The 13,536-nt window shown below is 41.2% G+C and overlaps 1 protein-coding gene across 3 annotated transcripts in view; it reads right to left on the bottom strand.

Annotated features, from left to right (window-relative positions):
* The window catches only part of ARHGAP20 (Rho GTPase activating protein 20), a 61,904-nt gene that overhangs the window by 21,689 nt on the left and 26,679 nt on the right, over nucleotides 1-13,536 (bottom strand). For 2 of the 3 annotated variants that reach the window (XM_054812869.1, XM_054812871.1), the window contains 4 exons: nucleotides 10,623-10,793; nucleotides 5,587-5,739; nucleotides 3,652-3,693; nucleotides 2,581-2,665 (listed from right to left, as the gene is read on the bottom strand). In XM_054812869.1, the coding sequence (XP_054668844.1) occupies nucleotides 2,581-2,665; nucleotides 3,652-3,693; nucleotides 5,587-5,739; nucleotides 10,623-10,793 (451 nt within the window). The remainder of the gene's footprint in view (nucleotides 1-2,580; nucleotides 2,666-3,651; nucleotides 3,694-5,586; nucleotides 5,740-10,622; nucleotides 10,794-13,536) is intronic. The other variant, XM_054812870.1, reaches the window with a different exon arrangement.

The following is a 13,536-nucleotide window of genomic DNA, read 5'->3' as shown; positions in this document are numbered from 1 at the left end:
CAAGACTTCCACATTAAAATATGCAAAAAGACACAGCCACTAACTGCACTTTGGACACTGCATGAGGGAAATGTAATGGTTCAAGTAATCTAAAAGCATGCAAGTTTCCTTTGAAAACATTTTGGTGAGTTTTTTCAGTGAAATAAGAGGTTCTTATACAAATTGTTAATCATTTCTTTTTCTACTGAAGATCTCCCTGGTAAGAAAATACTGTACACAGGCTGTTCATCTTTATATCCTTTGCCACATTCTATGTAGATTTCTCAAAGCTAGATTTGGCCGAGCACCAGAAGCACTTCCTCTTGGTAATCTTTCATCCAGTTAAAACGCTACCTCTCCAGCATCCTCCAGAATCTGCTGATCGGCAGTATGGAAAAGCATGGATCAGCAGAAACACCGCTTGCTAAATAGCTACCGTGACCAGCACAACGTGCCAAGCTTTGTGTTGGAGGAAGTGCCGCTTTCCACAAGGCAATCTTTCCAGAGGAGGATTTCAGCACCTGCTGCCTGGCACCACTATTATTCCCATGCAGCTGGGCAATGCTCAGTACCGCCACACCATGGGTTGCTCTTATGCAGGGCAGCACATTTCAAACACACCAGGATTAATGACTCCATCCTCAGCCCCTCTGGGATGTGGCAGCATCTCTGCCATCACCTTGCAGAGGCAAAAACAAGTGGGGAGAGCGTGTCCAGAGTGGTTTTTGCTTGCACCATCACACCTACCCTGGCCTCACTTCCAAGCCAACAGCAGCTCCCACACATCAAGCACAAGTTACCAAGCTCTCTTTAGAAGCATGCCAGTTTGGCTCCACTAACAAGACTACACAGCTTTTGGACTACAGCTGGTTCATGGCAACCTAAAGCCCCGGCAGAACAGACACATGCCTGCTGCAACAAACCCCCCAGGCGTATCCAATGGCCCAAAGAAGGGAAGGTGGCAGAGCCAGGATGTAAATGTTCACCGCCAGTCCCAAGACAGTTTGCTATACCCTGCTACCCTGTGGAGCATATCAATTTTATACTGGCTATAGGATGTTCAGGTGAAACAACCCCCTGACATATTGCATTTAGGAAACATCTGAGCTGTACATTTGTATAAGTCCCTGACGGTAACAAGCTGCCATGGCAATTAAAGGAAAGTAGTGAGAATACTGTATATCTTGCTTCAGGACATATCTGAACGTTCATACCATAAAAAATTTAACATTTGCCTGAAGCAATGACATCTGGCTCTCAGGAGTAGGTCAGCACATTTGCATAAGTTTTGCTCTTAGCTAGAATATAATAAAATGGTTTGTGCCTTGTGTTCAGCCTTCCCTAAACTCCAAAAATCAAATAATTCTTGGGCATCTCCAGCTACTATAGTACAGGGACCACAGTGCCATGAGAACTATTTGCATCAAAAAGTTTCCATCTGCTCCTCCACTGTTTTATTACTGTTAATAGCTAGACTACAGAGTGTCTTTTCTAGGACTGTTAGGATCAGGAAACCATATTTGGCACATAAGCTAATTATAGCTAAGGAGAAAAGACATTTAAAAAAACCCAAACAAGCCCTGGTGCAAGAGTGCAACACCTGAATGCATGTATGACTTATAGACATTCACACCTCATCTGCAGTCCTGCATTTGAACTATCACAATTATTGTTGTTGTTTATTAACATTTGTCTTAGCAACCTAGCAATTCTAATTATTATTGTTTATCTTAATAACAATTTTCTGAAAAAAGGAAGACTCCTTTATGCTTACATCTATGCAAATACAAAATTCTAAGTGGAGATCCACCGTTGGGCAAAGAGCTCCAATGAAGTCTAACTTCTGTAAAAATTTCTCATGTCCTTGCAAATGCTCTTTAGGCTTCTGAGCATGAAATACAGATCTTAAAAGCACAGTTAGAAAGAAAGGACAACTGTATAAGAAGCAGAGGAAGAATGGAAGGATTATCACTGAATGTTAGAGTATCTCTAGGGAACTGGCTACATACAAGAATTTCGTTTAAATTGGTTCAAAATTGCTTAGTAAAAAAGGTGCAAATCACCCTGTGGATGACCTTTCTTTACCAATTTACCTTGTGCTTATAAATTTACCAACATCGGTTAGTTGATGAAAACCATGCTTAGGGCAATTTCAGGGTGTTCATATACACAGTTTTACTGACTTATGATCATTACAAATAATAAAACACATTGCAACTTTGCAGAATTGAATGAAGGCAGCTGTGGGTTTAGATCAGTTTTACAAGCAAAAAAAGGGTACATTGTACTGGCATTTCTGAAGATGCTTATGCATAAGTTCCGCTAGAGGTGTTTCTGGGGACTTCACACTGTACAGCCTTTAGTTTGTGTGCCAGAACCAGTATTTCTTTCCAAGCACACTGTCTTTAAAAAGGAACTCTTGTATTAAACACAGGAAACAAACATTTCAGGGTTGCATGCACTGAGTATTTTAAAGGGACTGGATCCTTAAAGGAGGTTGCAACCCAAAGGAATCCTCCCAATATCCAAAGGTTTTACAGGTAAGTAGCACTCATAGGCGATGTGGATTTAGACCCCCCCATTTAGCTCAAGAGCACTTACATATGCACAAGTTCCCACATCCTTTGCAATTATCTTCAGAGGAATGCTTTTAGGATAGTCTTTTTCCTTCTCTTCTCTTATTCGACTGACAAAACAAGTACAAAACAAGTAAATTTTTAATACTGTAAACATAAATAGCAAGATGGAGATTTAAATAGTAATCAAGCAGTAACCGGATAAGAAGCAGATAGTTTGCATATGTACTGCAGTAGAAAGATCTCTGAGGACAAGAAAGCATCCAGCAGTATCTGGAAGGGATGCTGACCACGGCCCCCAGTAATGCCCTGTTGTATTAAAGTTCATTGTAGAAATCAGTGTAAGCAGCAGAGAAAGTGGATTTAAAAAATCAAGCATCATTGTGATGCCTCAGTGCATACTACAGGTTCCTGCTAGAATCAGTTACATCCCATTGTACAGACCAGTTCAAAGGACTGAACAGGAGAAGGGGGAGTTAGAAATCATCCCCAGCAAGGATGATTTAAACAGCCCCAGGAACTCTGAAGAATCAGATAAAGACACAAACTTCTACCAGCAGAACTAGGTGACCAGAAAACAAAACTACCCCTAGTAGTTTTCTGTCCAAACACTGGCTGAAATAAGACAGCTCTATTTATGCAAACCCTCCCACCATACCCTCCAGCTTGGGGTCCATTTTGTTAGACCAAAACACAGCCAGCCATGAGCAGCAGATATGTTAGAGTAGAGGTTCCTCAGCTGGGCTTGCTTAGATGCCATCACCATGGAAAGAGCCCCAGGCTCAACTAGAGCGATGGTGGCAGAGAATCCTACAATTGCGTAGGGAAGGGACCATGTGTGATAGGAATCGCTCCAGTTTTGTGCTGAGCCATGTTCAGGCACAGGGAAGCATTTCCCTCCTTGCGTGGTGATCATTGCATGAAAGGCACACGCCATCTTCTGCAGGGAGAAGACATGAGAGTTTTCTTTTTTTTCTTTCATATCACTTTGAAAGAGCCTATCTATCATGATGGCATAGGTACCACAGCTTGGGAATCACTAGTCTAGATGACTGGGACTCTTTTCAGTCCCTTCAAAGACTGTATAATAAAGTACCTTTGTAAAAAAGACAGCCATGTTTCCTTTTGTTCTGCAGACCTGCAAGAATTACAGAAAAACAGAGACAAATCAGCCATCATTCTAATACCAAAACAGCCCTTGTACAAACTACGGTGGAATGGACTGCTTCTTGGTTGCAATTTCCATAAATACCTACAAAAACTAAAAGGTTTTTCCAGATTTGAATGAAAAATCTTTCTCCCTGCAGAATCAACTGAAAAGCCTGCCGCAGAGATCAAAAGCCCCAGTTACCAGTTTTTGTCACAGAATTAAAGCTTTATCAGTGAATTCAGTGGGAAATGGGTTGCGTTCTTACACTAATGTCCAAATAGAAGAGGAAGGGACTTTATAATAAGAGCTTAATTCAAAAGTTTAAAGGTATTTCCTCAGGCATATAGACTTCTTTCCACTTTCACTATCCTAATTCTCTTCTTATTTATAACTTGGTTTATCAACACGTTACAAAGTACATATAAGCAACAATCAGAAAAGGTCCCATTGTACTTAGTAGGGTTTAACTTTGGACATTTTAAGTCCTATCTCATTTATCTTTATCTCATTTATACACTTTCAAGGATACAAAACTGTCCAGTTAAATGTAGCTAATAATAGGATAGTGCAAGGAATCTAACCTAATTTTGCTTCAACTTTCTTGATTTAAATCGTGCCCCAGATGGAGTAACTGCTATTCCCACTGCTGCTTCTGCAAATCAAGTTCTTCAAATTTTCAGAGCAGGCATTCAGGAAACTACAAACCTACTGAGTGATGCTGTGAGGGGAATGCACTTTATAAACATTAAAAATGTGATTCTGCTTTGGCTGCTTCAATTCTGTCAGATATGCATCCATGGACTCAAGCGTGGCATTTTAGATTTTTCTGTGTACCTCCAGACATATAATAATTTCACTTCTATAAAATCTCTGACTCTGTTTTGGTTGAAGCTATTGCTCTCCTATCCAACTACTTTCTGATAGCTATAAAGGATCATGTACTGTCTCTAGATCAAAACTCATGTTTATTGGCAAGAGTTCAATTGAAAATCAATAGAAAATTTCGGCTTTGTTTCAGGACTATTAAGTGAAAAAACATAAACAGTACAACCAGCTCAATAGAGAGCACTTTGTGCACAGCATTCTCTTTGGATACGGACAATGTGACATACAAATTAAGCTGCATACGTCAGCTTTTGCTCTCTGTTGGTAAAAAGGAAAATGCATTTTCCAAGATCCAGCCAAATTACTGTGGCTAAGCAGCTGGGATTTCAGGGGGACGGTGCCCTCCCTTATCCAAAGTGACGACAGAGCCCTCCTGCTGAGAATAAAATTAGCCTAATCACTGAAATTACCTCTACGGCCCTTATGTGTCCTACAGTCAATGCTACAAAGACAGAGCAAAAATCTTTCTATTAAAATTCAGAGATTCTGCTTTAAGAGGAATTTTGACATTTTCTCTGGCACAGTTAAATTAAAAAGAAAAATAGGACAAGGTCAGTATTTCACTGTATGTTTCCTGCTACTTCCAATACAAGCTCTTCTGTTTAAAAGTGTTCTACAAGGATGTCTTTGATGCTTTCATTAGCTTGACAGCTTACCGTTTGTAGTTCATCTTATTAATTAGCCAAGGTGTTTGTCAAATTATACGCCAAAAAAAGATAATTTTCACTAAGCAACTTTGCACCACAGAGAGTGCTTTGCCAAATCATGTATTTTCTCAGATTTTTAAGTGATAAGGGAGTATCACTGCCACATTTCTAGAAAGACAGAAGATGAGGCATGGAGGGTGACTTCCTCACACCAATAGAAGGAATTGGTTTAAGAATCAGTAAGTTCCTGCTTCCCACCTTCGCTGGTGCTGAAATGAATCTGTGGTAGTCTCATCAGTCTAAAAACATTTAAGTTAACTTGGTAAATAAGACATATCTCAATTCTTACCTGAAATTTGCCACACAGTTTGTGGTGGGCCAGCCCAAAACAAAGGATCTCTCTGGATCCGTGCTGCCTTCACAGACTTCTTCTGTACAAAATGCTGTCCACATCTCACAGAGACGTGCTTGGCACTTTAGTTTGAAATGAGAGTGTGACCTGCTGGCAGAAATTCACAGGTATGTCACACACATGAAAACATAGCAAGGCAAGTTAAACAACTCAGAGTTTCTTTTCCCTTCAGGCATACGTGAAACTGGTGTTGGAGCTGATGGAAGAAGCACTTCTGCTTCAGTTAAACAATGTTTTATTTGGGTTGCATATAAAAATAAATCATTTTCTGATCTAAATGGGATCCACAGATATATGTGGGATAAATAGGTTGCTTGTGGCATCCCTGGACATCCCTCTTCTTGCAGGAAAACTTCTGCCCATGTCTAAAGCTCCCCTCCAAATCTCGCCATGAGGCAAACATTGCCACTTGTGTTGGACTCTCCTTTCAGTGACTTTAATGCCATTGAGGAGTTTACAGTATAGTTGGATTGCTTAGTCCCAGGGCCAACAACTTTCATGAGTTTAAGTCGTGACAACTAGGCCAATGAAGCAATCCTGAAGAAAGAACAAGCAGAAAACTGCCATTTGGCTGGAGGAAAAGTGTCCCCTCCCTGTAAACATTTTGTCCTTCTAATCCAAGGACTGCAAGCAAGAGCATGTTAGCTCATCACTGTCTTGCAAATGTGGATGGGGACAGTGCCAGGCAGCATGGTGATTAGTGCTCTATAAATAAGTATGCTAGGTAAGCAGTTTCTTAGAGCTTTGATACACATGGACTACCTTCTGTGAGATTAGTCTCATTTACAAGGTATTTGATTTAGGACAGACTAAACTAATACAGTCTGAAACATGAAAGTACTTGAACCTTGCAGCTTTAAAGAGGACATAGATGAACTTGCAGTACCCTGACTGGTCTAAGGTTTCCAGCTGACATTGAGCTAACTGGTGTAGTGGGGTACAGCAACACTAATAACCCAGCAGCGTTTACAGTGGTGGGCAAGAAAGGACCATCAGTGCACATCACACCTGGGAAAAAGGTGCATTTCAATTAGATCACCATAAAATACTGTAAAATACCATGTCAAGTTTGTGTATTTTTTAAACTATACAATAGTGTTTCCTGGTCAGCTGTACATTTCACCTCTCTTTACTCTATGAGATTTTGTTACCCCATCAAAGAGAAACTTAAACTACAGGAGAACATTTCAACAGGCTCGTCAACAAATCAGCTTGTCAGACAACAAGTAAAATCTGTCAAGAATACAAAAATAACTGTAATAACTGACTGACAACAGAATGAACTGTGAAAATGTAGATTTACAAAAAAATACAGCTGTGAATTCTAATGTAGATGTTAATAAATTGATGCCTAGTCTGACTCCACTGAATCAATCTTTTCACTCTCCCTTTCTCCTCAATTTCTTTTTCCCATTACCCAGGACAGTGAACTCTCTACATGCTGTTTCATTTTTTTAACATTTGCAGTTCATAAAGCCAGACCCCTACAGTGCCAGTAGCGGGTGTCGGCAGAGTGTTGGCAGAAGCACGAAGATGTTCTCCAATCACGCTTGATGTATATTCTTACCCCGTTTGCCATGCCCAGTCACAGCTCTCAGCTATTATCAGTATTCAAGTGGCCTGGTTTCCAGAGGCGCTGAAACAGTAGCCTCCATTAACATCTAAAGAGCCTGAAGTATAACTTTATCTCTATCTGCCATGTCCTTTATGCAATCCATGGGTTCTCAGCGTTTGTGAAATGTGGGTCTTCTATTTAAGTGCCAAAGCACTACCACTAGAAACAAATATATCATTGCTGACTAAGGAAGCAGTATGACTGAACATGTGAAAAATGGAAAGAGTAACAATCTAAACAAGATTTTATTCGGTCTTTAAGGAAGTAAGTTCCCTTGCAAGTGTTATGCTGTAAATACCAGAGTCCACTGAAATTAACAGAAAAATCAGGAAAATCAATGGCGTAGGTATTGATGCACCCCAAATTGTGCCACCTCTGCTGAGTAAATTCAGCTCCTTTTGCTTTCTGTAAGTGGCAATTGGATACCTTGCGGCCGTTAACAGATGGAAGATTAACTTCTCACTAGATTTGCTAATCTCTTTAATAGGACCCTCTGACAAAAGCATTAATGGATCTACTGTGAGATTGCTACCATAATTCCATGTGTGTACTCAACCATTAATTTCTATGTCCAGCCACATTGAAAATAACTTTAAAATTCATCTGTATGTATGCATGTATGTATTACAAAGGAGAAAGCGGAAGCCATTTATCTGTGTCTTCCACACAAAAACTTATGTGAGAAACCTTGATCGTTGAACTGACAGATCCTTGAAATATTTACTCTGCCCAATTAAAACACATGCTCTCTGCAAGAAATCTAATCAAGATATAGAAAACAGTATAACATTTTACACACTTAACATTGGTTTAGTGAGAAAAACTCTTTCAATCAATTTATGACTTAATCCTCACATGAAGGTAGTAAAGGACAGGGCAGTAGAGTGAAGCACAGCATGTGAATATTATTTTTTATAAGCTGGGCTAATGCATGATCTGAAAAGATGACAGTCTACATTTCAAAAATGGTTAGAAACTAGCAGAAAACAATCCTACAGGCACCTTGTCCAAAGTCATACACAGACTAGTTGTGGAGAGGACTTACCCCCCACAAATTTCCACAGAAGCAACGCCAGTTTGTTGCAGCAGCTCAGTTCCGTACAGAAGTTTCCTCAGTAAGCTCAGAAGACACTAGATACTTGTTGCTTTCTTTAGAAAAAAACTTGTACCCTCTTGCTGATCATACAAAGCCTAAATATACATGAGCTCCCTTTGTGCAGTGACTGGCTACCTGCAGCTGAGCTGACACCAGTACAGCGCTGAGCTGTACCTACGATATCTTAGGTATTCATATGCCCCAAGATGAAAAAATACTTCACACAAAAGAGTATTACAAAATTTTAGCACCTTCACAAGGAATAATTCTGAAGTTAAGTCAGATTCAACTGTACCATTAATTCTGTCCTAGTGACCTGCTGTCTTGACTCTGCATCAGCTATTAAAAAGTCAGTAACAATCGCTAGTCACGGCTGCAAAGCAATACACACCACTCAGGTTTTCCCTCTAGGAATCAGCAATGGTATTTCAGTGTGAGATATCTTTAAAAATGCTGATTTTGAAGTAGTATTCATTAGTGACAGCTCTGATGCTTTAATTGCTGACAGGGCAGCTGTAGAGAGAACATCCCAATTAGTTCTTTAAAATACATGAAGTAATAGCACTCAAAATACTATTTTTACCATTTCTAGCAAAGACTTGCACCCCCCCCCCTTTTCACATGCAGAAGAACAATTTGTTCTCTTCCACCTTCTTCAACTTCCACCTTCTTAAAACACTGCAGATTCTTCACTACATTAAATCAAATGCTGTAAGAGTCATTATTACTCCCTGGGGAGCAGATTTTGGAGTGGTTACATGGAATAGTGTTTTCCTATGCAAATAGTCCCACCAGGACCCAGCCAAACCTGCAGTGATGTGCAGCTCAGCCTGGGGCTGTAACATTGCTTCTGCTCAGCACACTGACCAGGGTGGGAGGAATTCATCTCACCTGACTTTCTTCTACAGTTTAGGACCTTAGACCTAAGCTAGTGAGACTATCCCTGCCGAATAGCCAGCGGACAGAGCAAGAGACCCCCCACAAGCATGACTCCCCTCACCCATCATCAGCACTCTTTCAGGGTGCCGCAGGAAGGGGCTGGTTTTCCCTCAGTGACTATAAAAGGAGCCTAGAAGCCTACGTAAGTTGCAAATATTTAACATTTGAAAGCTTAAATTAGGTGCCACAAACATACACAAATACAGTAACAATGCTATTACTACTACTGCTGGTAGAATAGCAAGATTTCCCCTATATATCCTTATGTTCACCACCCACCCGTAGTGGAACATGGTTTGGGTAAAATATCCTCTGTGTTGTCACACCACATCAAGTGAAGGAGTTCAGCTGGGGGGGGTTACATTTACTATGTGTGATTCAAATGGACACAGCTCAGATTTCTACAGAAAACACAGATTTATTCTGGCTTTTCCCAGAAGCCTCTGAAACAATTGCTTAAGCGAAAAGACACATTGCAAAAGCCCAGAATTCACATTGAGACTACCCACCCTGTGAAACCACAAACACATCGCCTAACAGAGAATGAAGCTGCATCAGGATTTTTTAGTATTATTTGCCCATAACCCATAACAACAAGTGAAAGCAGCCTCTAAAATTGCCTTAAACCACAAATGCTGCATGAAGCTGGCATGCTAGACACAGCTTGTAAATCTGAATTAATTGTGAATGGTAGAGTGAATAATCAGAGCTCAGCAGCAAGCCTGATTACACATGAACATTACCCAGACTGCTCAGCATCGCTTCCCTTCCCCTTCCCCTTCCCCACCCTCCTCCTGGCACAGCACAACCTACAGAGATGGACACTGCGATGCCACCTGCAATCTCTATTTTTATACAGCTGCTCATCACTGGCGTGTATCAAAGCAGCTTCCAGGTAAGCATTAAGACCTCTAACCCCTCTGCGACGCAGCCACTGGCGTTACGCACACCCCACAGGACTGAAGATGATCTAGCTAAAACACAACAGTCAGTTGAAGGCAGCGCAACGGACACAGTCCAGCATGGATGAGTCTTTTCTATGACACTGCGCTCCCGAAGCAGGGAAGATGATACAACACAAGCAATATATTCGAGAACATCTGATACTTCTCTAAAATGTTGTATCCTGGAATTCCTCTATGGCTATGGGGGTTTCAAAGGTGCCTGGAGAGGTCAGGCACCTAACTTCTATTGACCAAATAAAAAGCTTCCTTATGATTTAGGGAAGATTTGCTACTAAAAAAGCATTATGGAAATCCATGCTATGCTCCATTGAGAAAAAGGGCTGCTCTGTAAGAGCAGCGCCCGAGGAGTCATACTCACTTGGACTTGGCAACAACCAGAAGGTCTGTGAAGAGAAAAAGGTGTCGCTCCTGGGTTTGCAGACCCGTCTTCAGCTGCACGTGGCCGTCCAGGATGAACGTTCGGTTGTGGCACATGAAAGACTGCACAAGGGGGCATGCCTCTGGGCTGATGGGGGAGAAGCAGCCTTCCCTGAGAAAGGAAATAAAGGCGATAAAGGAAAGCAAATCAGCTGATTGCCTGTGAGTGAGAACCAGCAGTGACTGGTCCCACACCCACTGCCAAAAGGCAACTTATTTGACCACATTTCAGTGAATGGTGAGAGGGACAATAAAGATAATTCAGCAGTCTGATTCTGATGTGAAATCTGTTAGCAACTGTCCTCGCTGAGTCTTTTACAGGCCAAGCACATGGATAGCATTTAGCAAAGGATAATAATTTAGTCGTCTCCATTTTGTCTATTTATATTTGGCACTGAAGTTTTAGAGAAAATACTGCACCTTCTGTACTCTCTCCATAAAAAGGGTAGAGACATATGCATGATGAATGGATAACCGCACACCCACCTTTACCAGAAGAGGACTCATATTCAGAGTAAAAAGCAATTTATAGAAATTTTTCAGAACCAAGGAGAAGCACAAAGTGCGACTGAACCTTGCTAGAGACAGACATGTACTAGATGCAACATGAGAAGCGGCTGCTCAGCCTCCCTCTCTCCCAGCACACGACCCACATCGAAGTAAGCTCCTGTTGGAAGGTTTGGTCGGGTGACTGGAGCATGGCTATGCTGGTCTGTGGTGTGTAGGGGCTGCTGGACAATCCAAACCCAGGTCTATTGGGAACAGATTAAGCTCCCTCCTGGAAGACACTGATCTTTTCTAAGGAGGGATCAAGTAGGTTGCAGTCCAAGGTTACTGATGGTCAAGACATGATTCCCTCAACCCCTCCTGATCTAACTGTGTTACATAAAGTAGTTGAATAGGTAATGAAGCAGAAATGAGAATTTCTCTAGCACGACGGTCAGCTCACTCACCCAGACAGGATACCCCTAGTTTCTGAGCCTTGTCCTAACAAATGTCTATTTATATGGAGCTGAACTGAATGAATGTGAGGGTCTGAGGGGAGGACACTCCTCCTCTAGGGCTCTCTAGAAGCTGGTTGCAAGTCAGGCTCTCCCTTAGAAAGCCAGAAATACGACTTTGAATTCCTCCAGGCAGGTGAGAGAACTGAACCTGAGTCTCCTACACCCTGGTGTACCTTAAATAATGAATTTCTGGATTAAAACCAGAACCCATCAGCATCTTTACTCACCATTTTCAAAATGCAACTTTTCAATTACTTGCTTTCCCTAGAGGTGCCTCCAAATGAACCATTTCCCTTTGGTTGAATTAATCAGTTCAATTTTTATTCAAATGTATTTACTTATTTTTTCTTGTTAATAAAAAAGAAAAATTAAGCTAATAGTTGGCAGGATCAGCTTGGCAAGGAAAGGCTGAAGTGAGCAGCTTTGCAATTATAGTTTATTCCTGGTCCCACTGGAATGGATGACAAACACCTAATGACTTTGCTGGGAGAAGAAATGGACCTTATACAGTGAAAGTCACAAAGCAAATGGGAGAGATATAAACAAAAACAAGAGTGAGCAGAGAAAACCTTCACAAAAGGTCATAAACCTTCTTGTACCTCTCTTGGAGCCTGGCTGATTCCCAAACCTCCTCTCCTTGACGCCTATGGCTGGATTACTCAGGAAATTATTTAGGAAATGCTGACAGCTGGGAGAGAAAGGATAAGCTCAGAGATTGGCCTACATTAGCAGGACACACTTTCACTGATCTGTGAGGAGCTGGTGAGGATCTCTACCTGCAGAGGACAGCCCTGGTTGGCCTTGGTTTCCCCTTTCTGGTGGGGAGCCTGAGTTTTTGAAAGAATTCATCAACTTAATTTGTCTTAAACTGTGTCTTAATCTTGTCTTTCATTCCCTACCTCTTCAGGGAAGACAGAAAGAAGAAGAATGACTTTCAGAACGAATAATGCAAACCTGAAGTTATTTGATCATTCCTAAGCAGAAGGGGTGTCCAGGAGCATGGAGGTTAAAGCAGAAAGAGGAGTTCCAGTCCACTACACACCGAGACATGCTGTGTGGCCAGCAACAGGAGTCAGGGGAACAGCAAGCATCTCTCCTACCCTGCCACTTCTGTGGCACTAGGAATTCACCAATTCACCAGTTCATCAGTGGGATTCAATTTCATAAACTCCTTAGCAGCACTTGGCATAGAAACTCAAGCAGAAATCAGGAACGATGACCAGTCCACCTGCATAAAAGCCATGCATGGCCTTTACCTCAAAGGTTAAGTCAGGGAAATACTTATATTTGAACTCAGTAACAACAATAGTTAGAAAAAACCCTTTCATGTTACACTGCTGTAACCAAATCAACAGAAACAATGATAGAATCATACTGAAGTGCCTGCCCCTACTGACGTTCCTGTAGGGGCAGGCCCTTATGTCTCCATATAGGCAATTCTATTTGATTATTCCCATTTGTACATTTTTTACATCCTGATTTGTAAGCCTGGGAACCTCCTAAATTAAACTAAGCAAAATATTTGTCAAGCAAAGGAAGGTGCAGTAGGTTTATTAATGCCAGCAGGAGTCAAGCAAATTGAACTTGATTTTAGAACAGGAAAACGTAATACCCTAAATGAGTTATTTTAACAAAATCTGCCTTTTGACCCAATGTCTTTCAAGCTTTGCTGTCATCTGAACTCTAACAAGCACTCTCACATACTTTAACAGAGTTTACCTGATAAACCTGATCCAAAAAAAAATGAAAATATTTTCTTCCTTTGAAACAAAGCAGGGAAAAATGAAAGCCAAAAAGGAACATGGAGGAAATTCACCATCAGTGACAAAAAGGCCTTTTGGAAAGCATGTT

The sequence above is a fragment of the Grus americana genome, chromosome 1 (genome assembly GCF_028858705.1).
Source record: "Grus americana isolate bGruAme1 chromosome 1, bGruAme1.mat, whole genome shotgun sequence".
NCBI classification, from domain to species: domain Eukaryota; kingdom Metazoa; phylum Chordata; class Aves; order Gruiformes; family Gruidae; genus Grus; species Grus americana.
This window is presented reverse-complemented; position numbering and strand designations above follow the sequence as displayed.